Below are 20417 nucleotides of genomic sequence, written 5' to 3'. Positions count from 1 at the left end.
TTAAGTTGATTTATAGTTAACAACAACAGAGAAGTGATGAAAATCAGCCTTTTTTGTAATTGTGCTTACTTCAGGGGAGAAAATGACCTTAAATAGTGGGTTGGACGTCGACTGCGTGGTTGGTTTGCTCTGGCGGGTGTCGCAGAGCCCCTCGCTCGCCCCTCGTTCTGAGCATGGAGGTGGCATCGCAGAAGGGAGCTGGTTTGGCCCGCGCCTGACCGCTCCCGGCCCCGTGTCACCGTGGCCAGCTGCGCGGTGCCCTCTGCGCGGGGCACGTTCCCGGCAGTGCCGGAGTCCTCGCAGCTCGCTGTGGAACGGAACGGCAGCTCCTGCAGCAGGCTCGTTGTCTGCTTGGACTGCGGAGCAGCACTGGGACGCCTGCTTAAAGAGAAAAAGGGCAAAATAAGGCGCCGCTGCGTGTGCAGCTGGAGCGCTGCTGGCCGCGGGGCGCTGCTGACCTGACCGCGGGGCGCTGCTGACCTGACCGCGGGGCGCTGCTGGCCGCGGGGCGCTGCTGACCACGGGGCGCTGCTGTCCGCGGGGCGCTGCTGACCTGACCACGGGGCGCTGCTGACCTGACCGCAGGGCGCTGCTGACCTGACCACGGGGCGCTGCTGACCTGACCGCGGGGCGCTGCTGACCGCAGGGTGCTGCTGACCTGACCACGGGGCGCTGCTGACCTGACCGCGGGGCGCTGCTGACCTGACCACGGGGCGCTGCTGACCTGACCGCGGGGCGCTGCTGACCGCAGGGCGCTGCTGACCTGACCGCAGGGCGCTGCTGACCTGACCACGGGGCGCTGCTGACCTGACCGCGGGGCGCTGCTGACCGCAGGGTGCTGCTGACCTGACCACGGGGCGCTGCTGTCCGCGGGGCGCTGCTGACCACGGGGCGCTGCTGACCTGACCGCAGGGCGCTGCTGACCTGACCACGGGGCGCTGCTGTCCGCGGGGCGCTGCTGTCCGCGGGGCGCTGCTGACCTGACCGTGGGGCGCTACTGACCGCGGGGCGCTGCTGTCCGCGGGGCGCTGCTGACCTGACCGCGGGGCGCTGCTGACCATGGGGCGCTGCCGACTGCGGGGCGCTGCTGACCGTGGGGCGCTGCCGGCTGCAGGGTGCTGCTGAGCGCGGGTTGCCGCGCCGGCACCGCCGGTCCTGGCTGTCTCGTGGCGGGGAGCGCGGCGCCGGCCGCCTACCGCAGCCGTGCTCTGCTGCCTCCGGACGGCGTTGCTCTGCACACAGGAGCGTTTTCAAAACAGATCCTTTATAAACTGTGCGCAGGGGCCAACACAACGTACTGAGATCTTTGGGAAGACCAGGCCGTGCGTGTGTGGCCCTAAGCGTGATTACCATTTCCTTTGTGGGATGCATTGAATAATTCATTGCGATTAATGGTGCAAATGTACTTTTTCCTCCGCTTATGCGCTGGTTGTACGCTTACCCGGTATCTGTGGAAGCCGTTTGTCTGTAAGCCCGTGCTGGCAGCAGCAGTCGTGTTTTGCTGACAGCCGTTCAGCCCAGGGGCTGTTGGTGAGCTCTTCTCCCAAGGCTGGAGACGATATTCTCATTAAACTGGGATTTATGTGTAAAAACAGAGATGCAGTGATTAGTGACTGTGAGGACGGCCACTGCCGTCCCGGGGGAGCGGGGCTGGGGGACAAGGGAGGGGACCCCATGGAAACCGTGACCTCGGCGTCACAACCTGCATCCCCTCCCCTCGCTCCGTGGCCGTGCTTGGTGGGCTCATACGGCTCTTTCTGTCTGTGTTCTTGTCTCCACGCAGGGCAGTGACGGTGACTCGGTGGACAAGAACAAATGCTGCACGCTCTGCAACATGTCCTTCACCTCAGCAGTGGTGGCCGAATCGCATTACCAGGGGAAAATCCACGCCAAAAGGTTGAAACTCTTGCTAGGTGAACAGCCGGCGCTAAAGGCCACGGGTAGGTCCGGGGCAGAGCCTGCCGGCCGCAGGGTCCCACAGTGTCCCGCAGGGTCCCGTAGTGTCCCACTGTCCTGCTGTCCTGCAGTGTCCCGCTGTCCCGCTGTCCCGCAGTGTCCCGCTGTCCCACTGTCCCGCTGTCCCGCAGTGTCCCGCTGTCCCACTGTCCCACTGTCCCGCTGTCCCGCAGTGTCCCGCTGTCCCGCAGTGTCCCACTGTCCCGCTGTCCCGCAGTGTCCCGCTGTCCCGCAGTGTCCCGCTGTCCTGCTGTCCTGCAGTGTCCCGCTGTCCTGCTGCTGAGGAAACGGAACCTCCCCGTTCCCCGGTGTCGTGGCTCCATCACTTTCCCATTCTCACGCTCCGTTCCCAGTTCCTGGAGTGGCGATGATGAGAAGTCGGGTGCCATTTAAATGTGGCTATGAATAAAAAGCTTTGCGTGCAAGAAATAAGTCAAATGTTAGTGCATTGCCGAGTACTAAAGTGTTTCTAACTTTCTATTTTGCTTCTTGCAGCAAAGTAAGGCTTTCTCACTTCCCTCCCACAGCGAAAGCGAACGTAGGGCAGACTGTATGAGCTATTTAGCATTTTGAAATACTTGAAATAGTCAAACCAGCAGCTTTTATGTTTGTGTTTTAGATGGAGAAACGTTTTTAACGTTTGATGAGTGTTTATTATTAATTTTCGTGTCGCTGCTCAGGGAATGGCGGTGTTTTCTGCTCGGCAGCAGTTACGTAGCGCACATCAGAATGATAAATCCGCCGTTGTGGAGAAGTCAGCTCTCACCTGTTCCTCTTCGGGAGGGTTTGGGAGACACGGGGTGTTTTCGTTAATTGCCAGGCTGGGTTCCGCACACCTCAGGACCGGTGGGGGTTGTAGGCGGAACCGAGGGTCCTGGCTTTACCAGGAAACAGTTTGTGTTGTGTGCGCTCGGAGTGAACCCTGCGGTGGGGAGAGGGTCTGTGCGGGGGCTGCGCCGCGGGGCTGGGGGGCAGTCAGGGGCTGGGGGACAGCCGGGGGCTGGGGGACAGTCAGGGGCTGGGGGACAGTCGGGGGCTGGGGGACAGTCGGGGGCTGGGGGACAATCGGGGGCTGGGGGACAGTCGGGGGCTGGGGGACAATCGGGGGCTGGGGGACAGTCAGGGGCTGGGGGACAGCCGGGGGCTGGGGGACAGCTGGGGGCTGGGGGACAATTGGGGGCTGGGGGACAGCTGGGGGCTGGGGGACAGCCGGGGGCTCTGGCGGGGTCCCTGGTGGGGTGGCTCTTCCGCGGTGCTGGGGGAGCACCGGCTGCGCTGTGGGCTGGATGCGCAGCCCGGGGCGGCGCTGCGGCTGATGCTGAGCGGCAGAGGATGCTGGGTGGCGTTTCGGCAGCGGGCAGGAGATGTCACTCCCGCGGACACCACCAGCTCTGCTGGCTGCAGCCTCCGGCGGCAGATAACGCAGGAACCAGGAAAAGCTGACTGAAGATCTGACAGACATAACCTATGGCCTGGGGCCTGGAGAGCAGCAAGGCAGATCTATCACGGAGCTCCTGGGCTGCCGTAATACCGGTTATTTATACTGGCCCAGATGCACAGTCCCAGTGCCCCCTCTGTGCCCTGGAGCTGCTCAGCACCTCCGGGTCCCCACAGCATCTCTGCACAGGGCAGCTCTGGACACCAACACCTTCCCGCAGGGAAAAACCAAATATGTGAGCGATAGGCAATCTGTGCTCGCTTCTCGTGAGTCAAGCACATGCGAAGTCTGCATGAGCTTAGTTTGGCCGGGCAATGTTGCTGTTTCCTGGTTTTCTCCTCAATTGCGGTGTGCCGGCCCCGGCCCTGCTCGCTGGTGTAATCGCACTGCTCGTGTCACGTGCGCCTCGGGGGGGCTGGGGGTGCCTTTCTCGTGCTGGAACCGTAGCTGTTAGAAACACAGCCGTGTCCCCCCCAGCCCGCCAGCCGTGCCGGAGCGGGACGCGCGCGAGCCCCGCACACCGCGTGCTGCACCGCGCCGCGCCCGGGCCGGGGACAGCGATCCTGCCGCGTCAGCGCCGGGGGGCTGTGGAGGGCGGGCAGGGACCGGGCGGTGGGACCCTCTGGCGGGGAAATGGATCCAAACGAGCGGGCGGTGGCGAGACGGCAGAACGAGGAGGAGAAATATCTTCTGCGGAGCCGCTCGTGCCATCGCTTGATTACCGGATCGCCCACAGAGCCGTTCGCTCGTGCTGGCGGCAGCGAGCGGGCTCGCGTGCGGGCGTTTCTGCAGGGGCGCCGGGGGCGACGGTGCCTCCGCCAGCCCTCCCAGCCACGGCGCTCGGGTACCTTGGCAGCTGTCATCACAAACAATAGCAGCTTACAAACCCTTGTAAATGGATAAGGTTGTTGGTAACGTTATAGGTGAGATACAATTTCCTTGAGGAAAGTTAATAGACATCCATCCTGAGCAGGTCAGCGGAAGATTTGCAGCAATATTAACTTTCCTGAGCCCCAGAGACAATCACAGAGGCTTCAGTTTTAATTACCTGTCTAAATATATCCCTGCTTTGCTCGGTGCTGCCGCTCCGGAGCCAGACACCAAGGAGGCTCCGGCACCCGCCCGCCTGTGCTGGCCGGAGCTGGGCTGGGCAGCACGGAGCCTGGCGACCACAGCTCCTCCTCGCCCCTCGAAACTGCCTGTTCTTGTATCGTGGAGAGAGTAGTTTGTTAATTATTTAGACATTTCATTTGGAGAAGGAAAAGAAAACCACATAAAAGTGATTTTTTCACTGAGGTGCGATAATTAAGTGCTAGTAATTTTGTATTTCAGTATCCAAATATTATCTGAGCTTTATTTTACTCTACACTGTTTTCCCGTAGGTTTGTGATTTATATTGTACAGAGCAGAACTCTGGCAACCAAGGTGCAGCTCCCTTGTGTAAATACGGCTTACCCTCTTCTCTTGGAAATCATCTGGGGACAATGTCTGTGTTCCCCGGTGGCCTCCTGGTGAATCCGAAGGGATATGGATGAGGTTGAGGCCGTGGGTGGCTGGCACCCGTCAGTTCTCAGTGTGAGGACATTTGAATGAGGGGACTGGCTGCTGATTTTTTGTTCATATGTGACAATTTACATCTACCTCAGCTTTCCCTGCTCTTTCTGAGACGAAGTAAATTGAAAAATGAGAGTCCTGAGGTAATGATAAACCTGTCTCTGTGTTGAGAAGTGGATGGCTTTGCATGTTTGTTTATTCCCCGCTGGCAATTTTTCCTGGAAGCAGCAGTTTCAGGAGGAAAGGCGAGCGGGTCTGGTCACAGCAGCGCAGGCCCTGTGACTGCACCGCCAGCTGCCCCCCAGCCGGGGAGGTGCGGGTGGTGGGGAGCAGCCCTGTGCCGGCCCTTCGCGCTGCTCTATCTTAATGAGAAACGGCGCTTTTCCGAGCAGCACCATCCCAAATCCGCGGTGGGCTGCTGGTACTGCTGCTCTTGTCCCCGTCCCCAGGCGGCAGCTCCAGCCTGCGGACGCTGACCTGGGAACGTTTCCCCCCGCAGAATCCAGCCTGGGCTCCCTGAAGCCGCACGCGGACGGTGCCGCGGTGCCGGCCCCGCACCCCCGGCGAGACTCGGACCGGTACTGCCAGCTGTGCGCCGCCTGGTTCAACAACCCGCTCATGGCGCAGCAGCACTACGACGGCAAGAAGCACAAGAAGAACGCGGCCAGGGCCGACCTGCTGGAGCAGCTGGGGAAGACGCTGGACCTGGGCGAGCTGCGAGGTGAGAGCCGGGGCCGCGGTGACGCCGCTCGTGTCACTGCTCCTCTGTGCAGGGAGACCGTGGTGCTCTTACTGCTTCAGGGGGTTCCTGCTACTGTTTAAAAAATAGTTGTTTCTTCGGTATTTCTTTTGCCTCTTCCTAAAGTCGCGCCCTCCATTAGCACACCCTGCAGTTCCCCAGTAAACGTGGAGCATCCCTGGGAGCTGAGAGAGGAGAACGCAGCTCGGCCCCTGGGGACGTGGGGACGTTTGCTGGAGGCAGCTGCTCCCCCCGCTCCCTGCTGCCGAGCAGGGCATCGGCTCTCCCTCCTGGCTTAATTAGAGCTTGTAAAACACCGCGATGGCCCCGGGTCAGCCGCAGGAAAGAGAACTGAGCGTTTGCCGCGGGCATGTTGAACACAGCTTTCTGTATTCGTGCTGCAGGGGGAGCAGCCGTGTGTCTGCCCATCCTGGCTCCGCTCTGGCACCCACAGGGCCACCCAGATTGGGGAACGCACCCCTCTGGGACCCCCTCGTGCGGAGCTGCAGCCGCGGCCCCCGAGCATCCCCAGTGCCCCCAGTCCCCGCAGCGGCAGCCCCAGGGCTGGCTCGGTCACGCTGTGCCCGCTGATGGAGATGTGCTAATTCATACCGGCCGAGACCTGGACAAAGCGCCTGCTCAGTACAGAGGTGTAATTACGGGAGGAGAGGGGTGAGCCTCCCGTTGGAATTGCTCTCTGGGGTCCTGGTTGTAATGGGGTTTGCACACAGGGTGTTTGACTGCAGCGGCCTGAGGAAAAAGTGCAGGTTTGATTTTCGGAACCACGCGGGAGGAGAAGTCTGGTTTGCCAGCAAGACATTGCATTAACATTTTAAAATACCTTTTTTCCCCCTGCTAAACGAATTAATTTTCCTTTAAATACTAATGACTATGCAGTATATTGTGCATTTCTTGATTTCAGATAAACCTGGTAATGGTTATCCAGGTCCTTGTGTGCTACCCAGTGTGACTCAGAGTGCCATGAATGATTCATGCGGCTGAGTCACTGCCCGCTGTTGAGAACCTGCGGGAGAGAAAACCTGGGACAAAAACATGGAAGGGCCGAGTACTTTGAACTGTGCCGAGCTCCCAGTGGCTGAGGAGGTCGTTAACTGTAAATAAATCCATTGTGAAGTGGTTTTATTCATTCAGCTTCCGCTTAGGAGAGTTGAGACTGGAGGGCTTTGCATCAGCCTGTTGGCTCTGCACGTGGCCGGGGTCTGCAGGGGGCTTGGCGTGCCCAGGGGGCAGAGCCGTGCGTGGCCGTGCGCGTCTGTCCCCAGGTGCGGGGCTTGCAGGTTAATTCGGCGTGAGCCGCGAGGCTGGAGCGGATCCCTGCGGGTGCATAGGGCAGCAGCCAGCACGGTGAGATCTGCCGTGTGTCCGGGAAATGGCCTTGGCTCGGCAGACGCATCGAGTCTGACCTCAGGGCGCAGTGCGGTGGTGGCTCAGAGGTGGCAGTGGCATCTCGGCCGGCCCCGTTCCCACGGCCAGCGGCTGGTGACGGGCGGCGCGTGGTGGGGTCGCAGCCCTGTGCTCTCCTGGCCCCGCGCCGGCTTTGCTGCCTTGGTGTTCGGCAGAACGCGAACTCACTGCTTTCCCACTGCCCCCCTGGCTTCTCCCATCACAACTGAAATATTAATTCTATTTTGACTGCTATGAGAGACGAACATTTGATGCATTGTGAGAGCCTGGAACAGGCAGCGTGGGCTGAAGTGAAACATTCCGTCAGCCTTTGATGTTTTGATAATGGTTATAATAAAATATTTATTGATAAATACGAACGTGTATTTGGAGAAATAAGAATAGAGATGTATTTTTGGACAAGTGATATTTATAGGAAACAAAAGCATTGATTCTTCTTGCCAAGTGTTCATCCTGCAGTTTTGAAGTCTTATTTTCTTCTCAGAAACGAGAAAGAGGAGGGAAAAAAAGAGCTCATCCAGAGCCCCGTTTCTCTGTGCCGAGTTAGAGCTGATACTGAGTGCGCAGCGATAGCGCCCGCGGGCGCTGGCCGAGCGGCCAGGGCTGTGCAGGGAGCGTGTCCGCGGGTCCAGCCCCGTCCCTGAGCGCCTCGGAGCTTTGCAGCTTCTGTTTGAGATGTGCGTGAATCTGCTTAATTGCCTGTGTTTCACTTCCCTGCAATCTGTGCCCGGCGGCGGAGCAGCGAATTGGGAGGGAGATGCTGTTTGAACCAGGCACTCCTCCTGCGCAGAGACCACGGGTGCTGAGTTTTGGGGGTGGGTGTCTGTTCCGTGGGTCCTGCAGCCCCTTTTGCCCTCCTGTCACCCAGGAGCGGGCTGGGCCGTGGTCCCGTGTCTGTCACTCTGGGGGCGCTGGTGCCGTGGTCCCGTGTCTGTCACTCTGGGGGCGCTGGTGCCGTGGTCCCGTGTCTGTCGCTCTGGGGGCGCTGGTGCCGTGGTCCCGTGTCTGTCACTCTGGGGGCGCTGGTGCCATGGTCCCGTGTCTGTCGCTCTGGGGGCGCTGGTGCCGTGGTCCCGTGTCTGTCGCTCTGGGGGCGCTGGTGCCGTGGTCCCGTGTCTGTCGCTCTGGGGGCGCTGGTGCCGTGGTCCCGTGTCTGTCGCTCTGGGGGTGCTGGTGTGTTCCCTTTGGTGCTGCTGACACCATTGTCTCTTGTGCTGGTGGGAGATGAGCCTTGCACACGCGTGTGAGCTCTGGGGTCCTGTCCCGTCTGCTCCCACGTGAACTGGCGCAGGCAGCTGCACTCGGATCATGTTCTCTGCAACCTGGGCAGCAATAGCGTGAAAGGAAGCGTATTTACCTGGGAATCACTGGTAGCTGTGGCAATCGAACAGCCCGTGAAACGGAGGGGAGCAGAGGCCGTTAAGAGACCTGTCGGGAGGTGAAGAAACAAACTCCCCAAACCCCCACAGAACAAAACCAACAACAAAGGTTCCTGATAGCACTTGTGGTGTGAACCCATGGAGATGTTATTTCTCATTCGGCAGCGCTCAGCTGGCCGGCAGCAACAGCAACAGCTTTATAAATAGCTGGGTTTATTGTCCCTGCCGAGGGCTAAAATTAGCAAAGCGAGGGCTGCTCAGCGGCGGGGGCTGCGGCCGGGGTGGATCGGGTTTGGGTCGGGTTTGGGTCGGGTTTGGGTGGGCAGCTCCGACCTCCGGAGGGGCTGCGGGCAGCAAACGCGGCTGCTCGCTCCGCAGGCGACGCACAGTGCGTCCCCGGGGAAAGGAGTCCCCGGGTGATCTGGCTCCTGAGTGCACGTAGGAGGAACGGCGCTGGACCGCTCGCCACCAGCAGCCGGAGGAATAAGGGGCGCCCCGGGTGTTCATGAGTCTGAGCGCGATGGTGCTGTGGGGAGCCTGGGCAGGGGGATGGGGCGCGGGCCTGCGGCACCGCGGGCGCCAGGAGGGCTCTGCGTTGAACCTGCTCGGTCTCTGCGCTTAGTGTTCCTTTGGGCTTCTCTAATGCTTGGATACCCGGCCTGGGAAAGTAAATGGAAGGGTTACTGTAAAGAGAAGTGTCTGGGAAACTGGAAATCAATCTGAGATCTGAGTAGCTTCTAATTAGAAGTTTTTTGGGGAAAGTGGTTTGTTGTTTTGTTTTGTTTTCTCCTCACAGCCCCTCCTTTCTTCAGCCGTTTTCGCTCATTTGTACTCTCCAGCTCGTTTTGAATCTGAGCCGCATAGCCGAGGCACGAAGGTGTTTGTCCCTGCTCTGAGCACCGTTACTGACTCCGGGTTCCCTTGCAGGGCTGAAGCGCAGCTACACGTGCAGCGTCTGCAGCGTCACCCTGAACTCCATAGAGCAGTACCACGCGCACCTGAAGGGCTCCAAGCATCAGACCAAGTGCGTATCCTCCGGCTTTTCCCAGCGGCCGCTGCCTGTCCGTGTCTGCCTAAATGAATATATATATACATATATATATATATAACAATGCTTCACACTCCGACAACCCGGCCGTCTCTGCAGAGCTCCAGGTGTTTTGCAAGCACAGATACTGGAGGCTCCTCCATGTGGAGGAAGGCAGGGCCGAGCCCGGTGGGCTTCCGTGGTCCCACCGACACAGAGAGCACTGTTTGCTCTTAATTCCCTGCCAACCATGCCGTGCCCGCTGACTCCATCCCGCTGACTCCATCCCGCTGACTCCATCCCACTGTCTCCATCCCGCTGACACCCATCCTGCTGACTCCATCCCGCTGACTCCATCCCGTTGACTCCATCCCGCTGACTCCATCCCGCTGACTCCATCCCGCTGACTCCATCCCGCTGACTCCATCCCACTGTCTCCATCCCGCTGACACCCATCCTGCTGACTCCATCCCGCTGACTCCATCCCGCTGACTCCATCCCGCTGACTCCATCCCGCTGACACCCATCCCGCTGACTCCATCCCGCTGACTCCATCCCGCTGACTCCATCCCGCTGACACCCATCCCGCTGTCTCCATCCCGTTGACTCCATCCCGCTGACTCCATCCCGCTGACACCCATCCCGCTGACACCCATCCCGCTGACTCCATCCCGCTGACACCCATCCCGCTGACTCCATCCCGCTGACTCCATCCCGCTGACTCCATCCCGCTGACACCCATCCCGCTGTCTCCATCCCGCTGTCTCCATCCCGCTGTCTCCATCCCACTGACTCCATCCCGCTGTCTCCATCCCGCTGTCTCCATCCTGCTGACTCCATCCCGCTGACTCCATCCCGTTGACTCCATCCCGCTGTCTCCATCCTGCTGACTCCATCCCGCTGACACCCATCCCGCTGTCTCCATCCCGCTGTCTCCATCCTGCTGTCTCCATCCTGCTGACTCCATCCCGCTGTCGGCTCACTGCACTTTCCTGCTGCATTTTGCTGCTGGAGCTTTGTCCTGGTTTCCTGGGTTTTTGCTGCAGACTCTGGGTTCACGGAGCTGGGATGGGGGAATTGTGAACCTGCAGATGCTGGGGACAGGGGCTCCTGCTGAGAGGTGAGGTGTGTTCAGGGGGGTGTTCAGGGGGGTGTTCAGGGGGGTGTTCTGGTCTGGTCCTGATGCCACAGGCATTTGTGTTTGATGGTACCAAGTTCACAGCTTCTTCATGTGCTCAACCTCAGAAGAGACACTGGGGCTGTAATGGGATTAGGTGTTTTCAAGTGAAAAGGTTTATGTTGTGATTTAGAGCAATTATGTATTACCCAACTTCGGGAGCTGGAGGCAGTCTGCTCTGCCAATTAGTACAAATTATTAAAACGAAGTGATAAAGATACATGGTACCAGAAAGCAGATTAATGAACTAATCTCTCTTAATACACTTGCATGTGAGCTTTGGGAACCGTTTCAGGCTGAAGCACTCAGGCCTGCCCAGATTAGAAGAGGGATACAAAAGGTTCCTTAGGTACCGAAACACTTCAGGCGGCTTTGTGGGCAGGCGGAAAGGTGGGGCAGGATGATGGGAACCAGCAGTAATATCCAGTTGGACTTCAGCTGCCACAAGATAAACGCCGAGCTTCCCCAGCTGATGTGAGACCACAGGCTCCCGGGACCGTTCGCGTTAGCTCTGTCCTGTGTATTCGGGGAGCACCTGAGCATCTTCCAGACGCCCCTCCTGGCCCCGGGTGTGCGGGTGCGCTCAGGACCGGAGCAGGCGGGACGGTTTGTCCTTCCCCTCCCCTCCCCGGTCGCATTATTGGTGCTGGTGTTGCTGCAGAAGATGAAGGGGTTCGCTCCAAACCGGAGCAGAGGGGTGCAGGAGGGATGCGCTGCTTCTCGTCGGTGCTGGGAGAGCGCCCCGCATCTCTGGTTTACACCCACACTCTGCTTTCCTTGTGCAGTCACCTGCGTCAGCAGCGTCACCTCCACACTTGGACAATTCTGCAGAGAGATAACGCCTTTTTGCGTTTATTGCTTTCCCAAACGATTTCTTGCAACTTACTCAGCCAAAATTTGCAAAGACTGAGGATCTTTCTGCTTCATCCCCTGTTCTGCAGCTGGAGCGCGGGGCTGGCGAGGACAGTGCTGGCTGCAGGGCCCGGGACTGAGCGGACTGTGTCTGGGTAGGACTTGAGATGGTAATTTCAGGACCTTCCTCTTTTGCAAATTAATGTTCTTATCAGTCTTTCTAAATTTAGTCTCTTATCTTTTATTCATAATGACTTAAATCTGTTCCCAGGAGATTTTCATGGGCATTCAGTACAAGAGGAAACAAAGTGACGAATTCAAAAGAAAGTATGCTACAAATGTAATAATGGAATGACAATTAGAGACATTTGTCTGACCAATTTCTGTGGGAAATTGCTCTGATTATTCCGTTTCCTCGCTCCATTGTCCGTTCTCGCTCGGTTTGCTTTGAGGCGCGGATCCTGCAGCGCCGGCGGGAGCGCGCGGGACACGATGGAGCTCAGCACAACAGAAGCTCTGTGCACCCTGTTGTTGGCCTGCAGCCGGATTCTACCCTCCTTGTGTAAAGCTGCTTTTGCAACTTCATTGTCCCCTGTGTGGGACGGAGGGAGTGAGTTACCCGTACTTCTCTCCGAGCTGGTTCTCCCCATGGTCTATAATGCTGCTTCCAGTGCAAAGGGATGTGCAGCAGAAGCTCCACGGGTTTTGACAGGGCTGCCACTTGGTTTTTGTAGCTTTCTATTACCAATTACCGCTTCTATACAAAGAAAGTGAGTCTTGGAACCCAGAGCAGGTAGTGGTGCTGCGTTTCCAGCGCCGCTGTGTCCCAGAGCCCGCTGGCTGGTGGCAGCGCCCTGGGGACCAGGCGACCACCTTGGCGAGCGTTTCGCCCACCGGGTTTGCCGCCGTCGTTGCTGTTGGTCAGTGCCAAGACTCTTCCGAGAGCTTGGTCTGGAGCCGGCGGATTGCGGTTGCCACGGCAACAAAGCGTTTTTATGTAGCTGTTATTCTTCATAGGAGGAAAAGGGTTGTGCCGTGGGTCAGGTTAGCGGGGAGGTGGCGGCAGAGTGGAAGCTGGGAGCGCCAAAAAATACCAGGCGGCTGAGTCTTCTCGAAAGCTGCTTTAGTGTGAGGAATGAGTCAAGTTGTGGATGTTTATTATAGTTCTTGAGAGCTCTCCGGAGAGCGGCACAAAACCACGCGGCTGCCACAGCCGCTTTAAATAGCCCTGCGTGCAGCCTCCTGGAGCTGCTGCTCAGCGGACGCGGTGCTGGGCGCTGCATCGCGGGACTGGGAGCTCCACCGTGTCACTGGGAGCTCCATCATGGTACTGGGAGCTCCTCCGTGTCATTGGGAGCTCCATTGCAGTACTGGGAGCTCCACCGTGTCACTGGGAGCTCCATCGCGGTACTGGGGGCTCCACCGTGTCACTGGGAGCTCCACCGTGTCACTGGGAGCTCCACTGTGTCACTGGGAGCTCCATTGTGGTACTGGGAGCTCCATCGCCGCTCCATGTGGGCACTGGTGCTGCCGGAAGGCTGAAGGTGTCTTGGCTGGTGTTTTGGTGTTGAGTAAAAGAGCAGGAGGAGGTGGCTGATGTCGAGCTGGTCCTTATATTTCTGGCCAATGAATGTGCAAAGCAAGACAATGTCTACTGGCTCCCGCTCTTTCTCCAGAGAGCGGTTGCCTTAAGCTGTATATTTGAAAATGAAGGAAAAATGCGTCCTTTTAAAATCCCACCGTGGAGTCAGGAATTGGGGCTGGAGTCAGATACAGGAGAATATTTCTCCTAAGGCATCACGGATCTGGCGTCCGGTGCATTTATGGCGGCGGTCGGGCCGCGTTCCTCATCGCTCTGACGGGAACGTGCGCCGGCAGCCGTCGCGGCTGAGATCGGCCCTAGTAATTGGGAGTCTGACTACATGGGAGAATGACTCCTGCTTCCATAAAGAAGAGTTTTGTCTTCTTGCCTTTATTTTGTCTCTTTGATCAGCCAGACCTCTCTGCCACATCTAGAGCTCTCAAATGTATTCCGGGGTTTTATAACCACTCATTTACACATTCATAGATGCTAATACTTGTCTGGCTCTCCCTTTCAAAGCCGTGCGCTCCGATTAATGTTAGGATTTTTGCAGAGAGGGGACCCATGCAGCAGCTGTCATTGGGCAAAATCGATTCTGTAGGGATCTAACCCTTCCAAAGGGTGCGGTACCGAGTCGAGAGGGCGCCCGAGGGCTGGGGGGGCGGTTTCTCTCTGGAGCTGTTCCTCGCCCGGTCAGGGCACCCCGTGCTCAGCGTCCTGCTGGGGACGCGGCTGCGGGTTTGGCACCTGCCGGCTGTTCTTGGTGCGTTCCGGGTTTTTGCTGGTTGAGAACGCAGCCGTCTGATTGGAATAGGGTGTTATTGACATGAGCTGCTCGGCTATTCAGACATGCGAGCTAATCAAATATTGTGAATAATGTGCCTGGGGAAATGTCGCCCTTCGCCGTGGTTGCATTTCCCTATTTGATTCAGGCTATTTTGGAAAGCGCGCACAGGCGTTCACAGCCCTGGTGGCCGCAGCGGGCTCCTGGCCGCGGTTACCGCGCTCCCGCGGCTCCGTCCCCTCCTCGGTGCCGCCGTCCCGGCTCCGGGCGCCCTGGCAGTCCATGACCTGCCGAAAACCAGGAGACAGGCAGAGGGGGCTCCGGCGGCTCCCGCCCGACCTCATTCCTGTGCCATTTGATGCAAAGTGCTGCTTCTGTTTCCCCAGAGGCTGAGCATCCCCCCCAGAACGAACGCGCCATTTGATAGGAGGTGTCCAATAAAGCTCAGGAAATCACGTTAAATACTCGAGTTGTACCATATGCTTCACAACAAAGCCAAGTGATTTTGTTCGTACCTTGATGACTTTTATTGGTAGCAGTAGCAGTTTCCGTGTGCTTTCTGCAGCACGGAGTGGCTGATGCCTTTAGAGCGACAACAACGCCAGAAGATGAATAGTTTATAAAGGGTAGATGGAATTAAAAGGCACTTTAATTTGTCATTATTTCAGTTCCAGGAAGCAGCTGAATAATTACACTGTCTATGAAGAGGGAGTGTGTAATACTTTCTCTCATTATAGGTTTGAATTGTCTCCCTTGCCTTTTATTCTAAGTGAAAATAAAGGTATCCCCGATACCTTCTGTTCTGATCCTGTTTGAAAGCCGCAGGATGGGTGGTGCAGCTTTGTTTTGTGGTTATTTCAATGTAAAGCATGAACCTTGACTGAACCTGAGCTCCTCAGCTCTTGCCGGAAGAGAAATTCCTCACTGCCCCAAAATGCGTTGAGTTGAAACCAAGGCAAGATTTGCGGGGTTTGCTGAGCTCTTCAGCAAATTAAAATGAAGACCTAAAGAAAGTGCACTTGCTTCAAATTGCTGCATCAGTTTTCTTTCAGAAAATACAAAACTCTCCTTAAAATTTCAGATGTGTTTTGGGTAGACCAGTTGTGAGCAGGGGGTCCCGGGGTGCAGAGGGACCGGCTGTGAGCGGGGGGTCCCGAGGTGCAGAGGGACCGGCTGTGAGCGGGGGGGTCCCCGGGGTGCAGAGGGACCGGCTGTGAGCGGGGGGTCCCCGGGGTGCAGAGGGACCGGCTGTGAGCGGGGGGTCCCGGGGTGCAGAGGGACCGGCTGTGAGCGGGGGGGTCCCCGGGGTGCAGAGGGACCGGCTGTGAGCGGGGGGTCCCCGGGGTGCAGAGGGACCGGCTGTGAGCGGGGGGGTTCCTGGGGTGCAGAGGGACCGGCTGTGAGCGGGGGGTCCCCGGGGTGCAGAGGCACCGGCTGTGAGCGGGGGGGTCCCCGGGGTGCAGAGGGACCGGCTGTGAGCGGGGGGGTTCCTGGGGTGCAGAGGGACCGGCTGTGAGCGGGGGGTCCCCGGGGTGCAGAGGCACCGGCTGTGAGCGGGGGTCCCCGGGGTGCAGAGGGACCGGCTGTGAGCGGGGGGGTCCCCGGGGTGCAGAGGGACCGGCTGTGAGCGGGGGGGTCCCCGGGGTGCAGAGGGACCGGCTGTGAGCGGGGGGTCCCCGGGGTGCAGAGTGACCGGCTGTGAGCGGGGGGTCCCCGGGGTGCAGAGGGACCGGCTGTGAGCGGGGGGTCCCCGAGGTGCAGAGGGACCGGCTGTGAGCGGGGGGGTCCCCGGGGTGCAGAGGGACCGGCTGTGAGCGGGGGGTCCCCAGGGTGCAGAGGGACCGGCTGTGAGCGGGGGGTCCCCGGGGTGCAGAGGGACCGGCTGTGAGCGGGGGGTCCCCGGGGTGCAGAGGGACCGGCTGTGAGCGGGGGGGTCCCCGGGGTGCAGAGGGACCGGCTGTGAGCGGGGGGTCCCCGGGGTGCAGAGGGACCGGCTGTGAGCGGGGGGGTTCCTGGGGTGCAGAGGCACCGGCTGTGAGCGGGGGGGTCCCCGGGGTGCAGAGGGACCGGCTGTGAGCGGGGGGTCCCGGGGTGCAGAGGGACCAGCTGTGAGCGGGGGGGTCCCCGGGGTGCAGAGGGACCGGCTGTGAGCGGGGGGGTCCCCGGGGTGCAGAGGGACCGGCTGTGAGCGGGGGGTCCCCGGGGGTGCAGAGGGACCGGCTGTGAGCGGGGGGGTTCCTGGGGTGCAGAGGCACCGGCTGTGAGCGGGGGGGTCCCCGGGGTGCAGAGGCACCGGCTGTGAGCGGGGGGGTTCCTGGGGTGCAGAGGGACCGGCTGTGAGCGGGGGGGTTCCTGGGGTGCAGAGGGACCGGCTGTGAGCGGGGGTCCCCGGGATGCGGAGGCACCGGCTGTGAGCGGGGGTCCCCGGGTGCCGGGGGAGTCACCTCTGCTCCGTTTCTCTCCCGCAGCCTGAAGAACCAGTAGAGGTCGGGCAGCCGAGGTGAGGAGGCCCCGCGGGCGCTGCTGGGCTGCAGGACGGACGGGCTCCAGGAGCGGGCGCTTCCTCGGACAGCGGTCCTGTGTGGGTTCGATAATTAACGTGTAATTAACCTCCGCTTGGACAAATACATGGATTTTTTTTTTTAATTTTGTGGTGAGTTAAACTATTCCAATGGATTTTTTACCCTTTCAAGATAATATTTATTCAGCACAGAGTCTAGAGTGCGATAACTGTCCTGTAAATACAGCACTTCATCGTCACTCATCTTCAGAGACGGTGGAAACAAAATATTTTACTTTTTCATATTTATTCTTAGATCTCCCCCAAGAGTATAAAATTAATCTGTCACATTATCCACGATAGTGATGTAATCAGTCTTCAACCAGAAATAACACACTTCTTCACCTTCGCCAGCACGGTTTCTGTCAACACATCAAGAGCAGCAAAAAATGAATCACGGGGATTGCATAACGGACGAGGTTTTTCCCTTCCCTCTTTGTCTTCAGAGAAACAAACGGTTCACTGGGCAAGAGAACTCAATGAAAGCTTAAACCCTTTTCCTGCCAGTAGGATTCCTGCGGGCCGGATGGAAGCTCTTGGCTTCATCACCTTGGCTGATGCAAACTCAACACCAGGCGTGCGCCTGGGGCAGGCGGCCCTCGCCCAGCGGTGCAGCCGTTGGCTCTGGAGCAGCCATCGTCCCCAATCAGCCATCGTCCCCAATCAGCCATCGTCCCCAATCAATCAGCCATTGCATCGTCCCCGAGCAGCCATCGTATTGTCTCAGAGCAGCCATCGTCCCCGAGCAGCCATCATCACCAAAGCAGCCATTGTCCTGATCAGCCATCGTCCCCAAGCAGCCATCATCCCCGAGCAGCCATCGTCCCCGAGCAGCCATCGTCCCCTGATCAGCCATTGTCCCGGAGCAAGCAGCAGCCGGAGAGCTGTGGGAAGGACGGCGGGGACCGAACAGTCGGCAGGGGCTCAGTTGCCGGGTTGGTGACGTTTGCAGCTGCAGGGACCGGCGGTGGGGACAGCGGCGAGGTGGCGTGCGGAGGCTGGTTTCAGGACACCCAGGCTGAACCACCGCGTGTCCCCAGAGCTGCCCTTGGCGCAGCCCGGGAGCCGTGGCAGCGCGAGCCCTCGCCGGCGTCTGGGCTCCACACGGCGTTACCAGCGCTGCCGCTCCGGTGAGTGTTGCATTGGGGCAGAATCCCCCGGGGACGGAGGTTCCGGTGCTCAGGGGCGGCGCCCCTGCCGATGGCACTGTCGGCATGGGTCAGGCCCAAAGGCTCTAAATGCAGCAGGACCCCCGTGTGCTGCAGCCGTGCCCGCGGTGTGGGAGCCGGGGCACTCAGCGGGGACAGGGAGCGTCCGGAGAGGGACGTGTTGGGGACCCCCGGTGCTGGGCGTGCCTGGCTGCCCCCCTCGCTGGGGTCCCGGTGGTGGCTCCACAGGGGCCCTGTGGCCGGGACTGTGGCCGGAGGGTCCTTGCTCACGGGGAGGAAGACACTAAAGGATCTGAAGGGAGAAAAAATGGCCTGAAAACCACTTTTACTGGTCCAGGAGAAACAGCATTTGTGCAGAGCCTGGCGGGGTCCCGGTCTGCGGAGGACCAGGGCTTGGCTATAGGGAAGATGTCTGTTTCTCCCCGGCCTTGGGGAGCCCAGGAACACAAGTAACTCTGCCCACTGCAAAGAGGGAGCTCACAAAGATTTTAGGTTTTCTACTGCAGTCAGCACAAAGAGACCAGGTTTCTTACCTAACCCACTGCAATGCAAATTGCTGCAATAAACAGGACCCGGTGTCACGCAGGGACTGTGAGCGATGCAAACCAGACCTCGCGGTGCCGTTACACACTGGGTGAGTGCACTTTGCATGCTGAGAACCTGCCTTGTGAATGCCGCTACAGACGAAGCACCACCTTTTTAAAGAGCAATCTCGTTGGTTTTGTATGTGTGGTAGCACAAGTCTTCTGAGACTGTGGCCATTTCCCTGCTCCTGCATCGCTGCAGTCGCAGGCTGTGGCACCTCCTTCCTGTGCACGCTGGCTGGAGGCTCTGGCGTCTTCGGAAGTGAGCGGCGATGTGTCCGCATCCACCAGTTCGTTTACCGGGAACCCCAGCAAGGTGCAAATCCACTTCTGCAGCATCTCCTGCTGCTCCTGGCTCTGCGTTGGGAAACTTCACCGAGCCCACAGTCACCACCGTGGCCTGCAGGTTTGTGGATTTTCTGCCAAGCGATCAAATCGTACATAGGTGATTGATCTGTGCCCTCCGTCTGCTTCTCTTCACCCTAATAAACCAAAGCAAAGTGTATCGCTCTGCGTTTTGGTGTTGAGTAGCGCTCCGTGTGTCGCCTGGAAAACTGCAGGTGTGATGCAAATGTGATATTTCGCTCCACCTTGCTCCGTAATGTTGCTGGGGAGGAGAGCGGGGACCCGCAGAGCGCGTCACAAACCTCGTCCCTCCAGCGCTCTCCCCTGTTCGCTGGCTTTTCTGATTTCACGTTGTGCGTTTGGAAACGTTTCGTACCCGCGGGGTGACTGGAGCCTCTCTCCGCGTGCGCTCCCGCCCGCAGCGCCTGCACTGTTCGCATCCCGACCGCACTGCGGGAGCGCCCGGGCTCCTGCACCTCCGGCCCCCCCGCACGAAAGCTCGGGCGGAGGGAGGCGCCTGCACACGGAGTCACCGCGCACGGGGCGCCGGGGGCTCCAGGGGCTCCGGGTGTGCCCGCGGCGGCAGCAGCTCGGGTCCTCGCTAAGGGGATCTGGACCGAGTGGGGACAGAGACCTTTGCTCAGCCGCATCCCGGAGACAGCCGGAGCTCGCAGGAGCCGTGGCCCCGGGCTGCGCTTGTGCCTTCGTCTGGAGGAGGGAAGGGTCAGATGTGCTGCAGAATCTGCTTGTTTACTCTCTGGGGACAGTAAAAGACACTGAAGACGCTCTGTATGGTTAATTTGTGCTCTTGCATCAATGCCTTTCATGTGTGGAGGAGAACGGGTTGTTCACAGCTGAGTAGGCATCTCCTTAGGTTTCATAGCTGTGGGGCTGTTTCATTTATTGTGTTTTGGGTAATGAGAAGACACCAGTGCTTCTGAAGCTAAACTGCCTCTTTACGGGGAGAATGATTTATGGAAATAGGGCGCATCATCGGTGCGTGCGCGGCGTTCTTGAGCCTCCTTCCCCCGGTTCTTCCCACAGCCTGTGCGTCTCCCCCGGCTGCACCCAGGGTGCAGGAAAAGATACCTGACTTGTGTGCTCGAGTAATCACCACGAGCTAATTGCAGCAAATTAATGACAGCACAAACACCGCTTCTTTCCCTGGGCCGGTGTGTCGGCAGCTCCGGCGCTGCTGCACTGAGTGGCGTGGCTGTTTGTCCTGCCCTGGCTGTTTGTCCCACCCTGCTGGGACGGTCCCATGTCCCACAGCCCCGGTGAGCAGGTGACACGTGGGGTGGGCAGGAGCTGCCCCGTCACATCCCCTGCTCCATCCCTTCTCAAACGCAGGCAGCTACATCAGTGCACATTTGCATTTGTTGCCAGTGCTGTCCTGGTCCAGTCAATCAGGCTTTGGTCCCGAAATCCTTCTAATCTCTTGCCTTTCCTAAGTTCATTAGGCCTTCAAAGCAAGACATTAAAGGACAAATCTCCTAGTGGGAAGCTAAGGCTCCCTGCAGAAATGCCTGCAGATCGCTGCCGGGGCTGGTGCAGATATATCAGAGATCCTTGAAAATGCAGGCATCAACACCCGAACCGTCATCTCCCGACACACGGCGCTGGAGCTCTGTCGCCGTTCTGATAGCGTTCCTCGGCTCTGGCGCGATGTGTTGGGTGATGTCTCGGAGGCGAGACCCTCGCTTTTCTGTGGTGTTTTATGCTCAGACACAACACAGCACAAATAATACATGTGTTTTAACTGGCTGCTTGTGCCCAGCAATGGAGCTCTATGGCAACAGTGTGTGCAGTGACTGCCCTGAGACGCTGCTTAACGCGAAGAAAGTAA

The 20417-nt window shown here is 58.9% G+C and overlaps 1 protein-coding gene across 10 annotated transcripts in view; it reads left to right on the top strand.

The window, feature by feature from the left end:
- Positions 1–18731, top strand: part of ZMAT4 (zinc finger matrin-type 4) — a 48519-nt gene extending 29788 nt beyond the window's left edge. For 5 of the 10 annotated variants that reach the window (XM_065856835.2, XM_071799398.1, XM_065856834.2 and 2 more), the window contains 4 exons: positions 1784–1940; positions 5448–5669; positions 9419–9515; positions 16382–18731. In XM_065856835.2, the coding sequence (XP_065712907.1) occupies positions 1784–1940; positions 5448–5669; positions 9419–9515; positions 16382–16397 (492 nt within the window). In that variant the 3' untranslated portion in view covers positions 16398–18731. Of the gene's footprint in view, positions 1–1783; positions 1941–2217; positions 2870–5447; positions 5670–9418; positions 9516–16381 lie in introns of those variants that run through there. The other 5 variants (XR_011735861.1, XR_011735860.1, XR_010652827.2 and 2 more) reach the window with 5 other exon arrangements.
- The last annotated feature ends 1686 nt before the right edge of the window (positions 18732–20417 follow it).

Source organism: Patagioenas fasciata, chromosome 26 (assembly GCF_037038585.1).
Source record: "Patagioenas fasciata isolate bPatFas1 chromosome 26, bPatFas1.hap1, whole genome shotgun sequence".
NCBI classification, from domain to species: domain Eukaryota; kingdom Metazoa; phylum Chordata; class Aves; order Columbiformes; family Columbidae; genus Patagioenas; species Patagioenas fasciata.
Note: the sequence above shows the minus strand (reverse complement) of the source record. Positions and strands in the feature narration are given on the sequence as shown.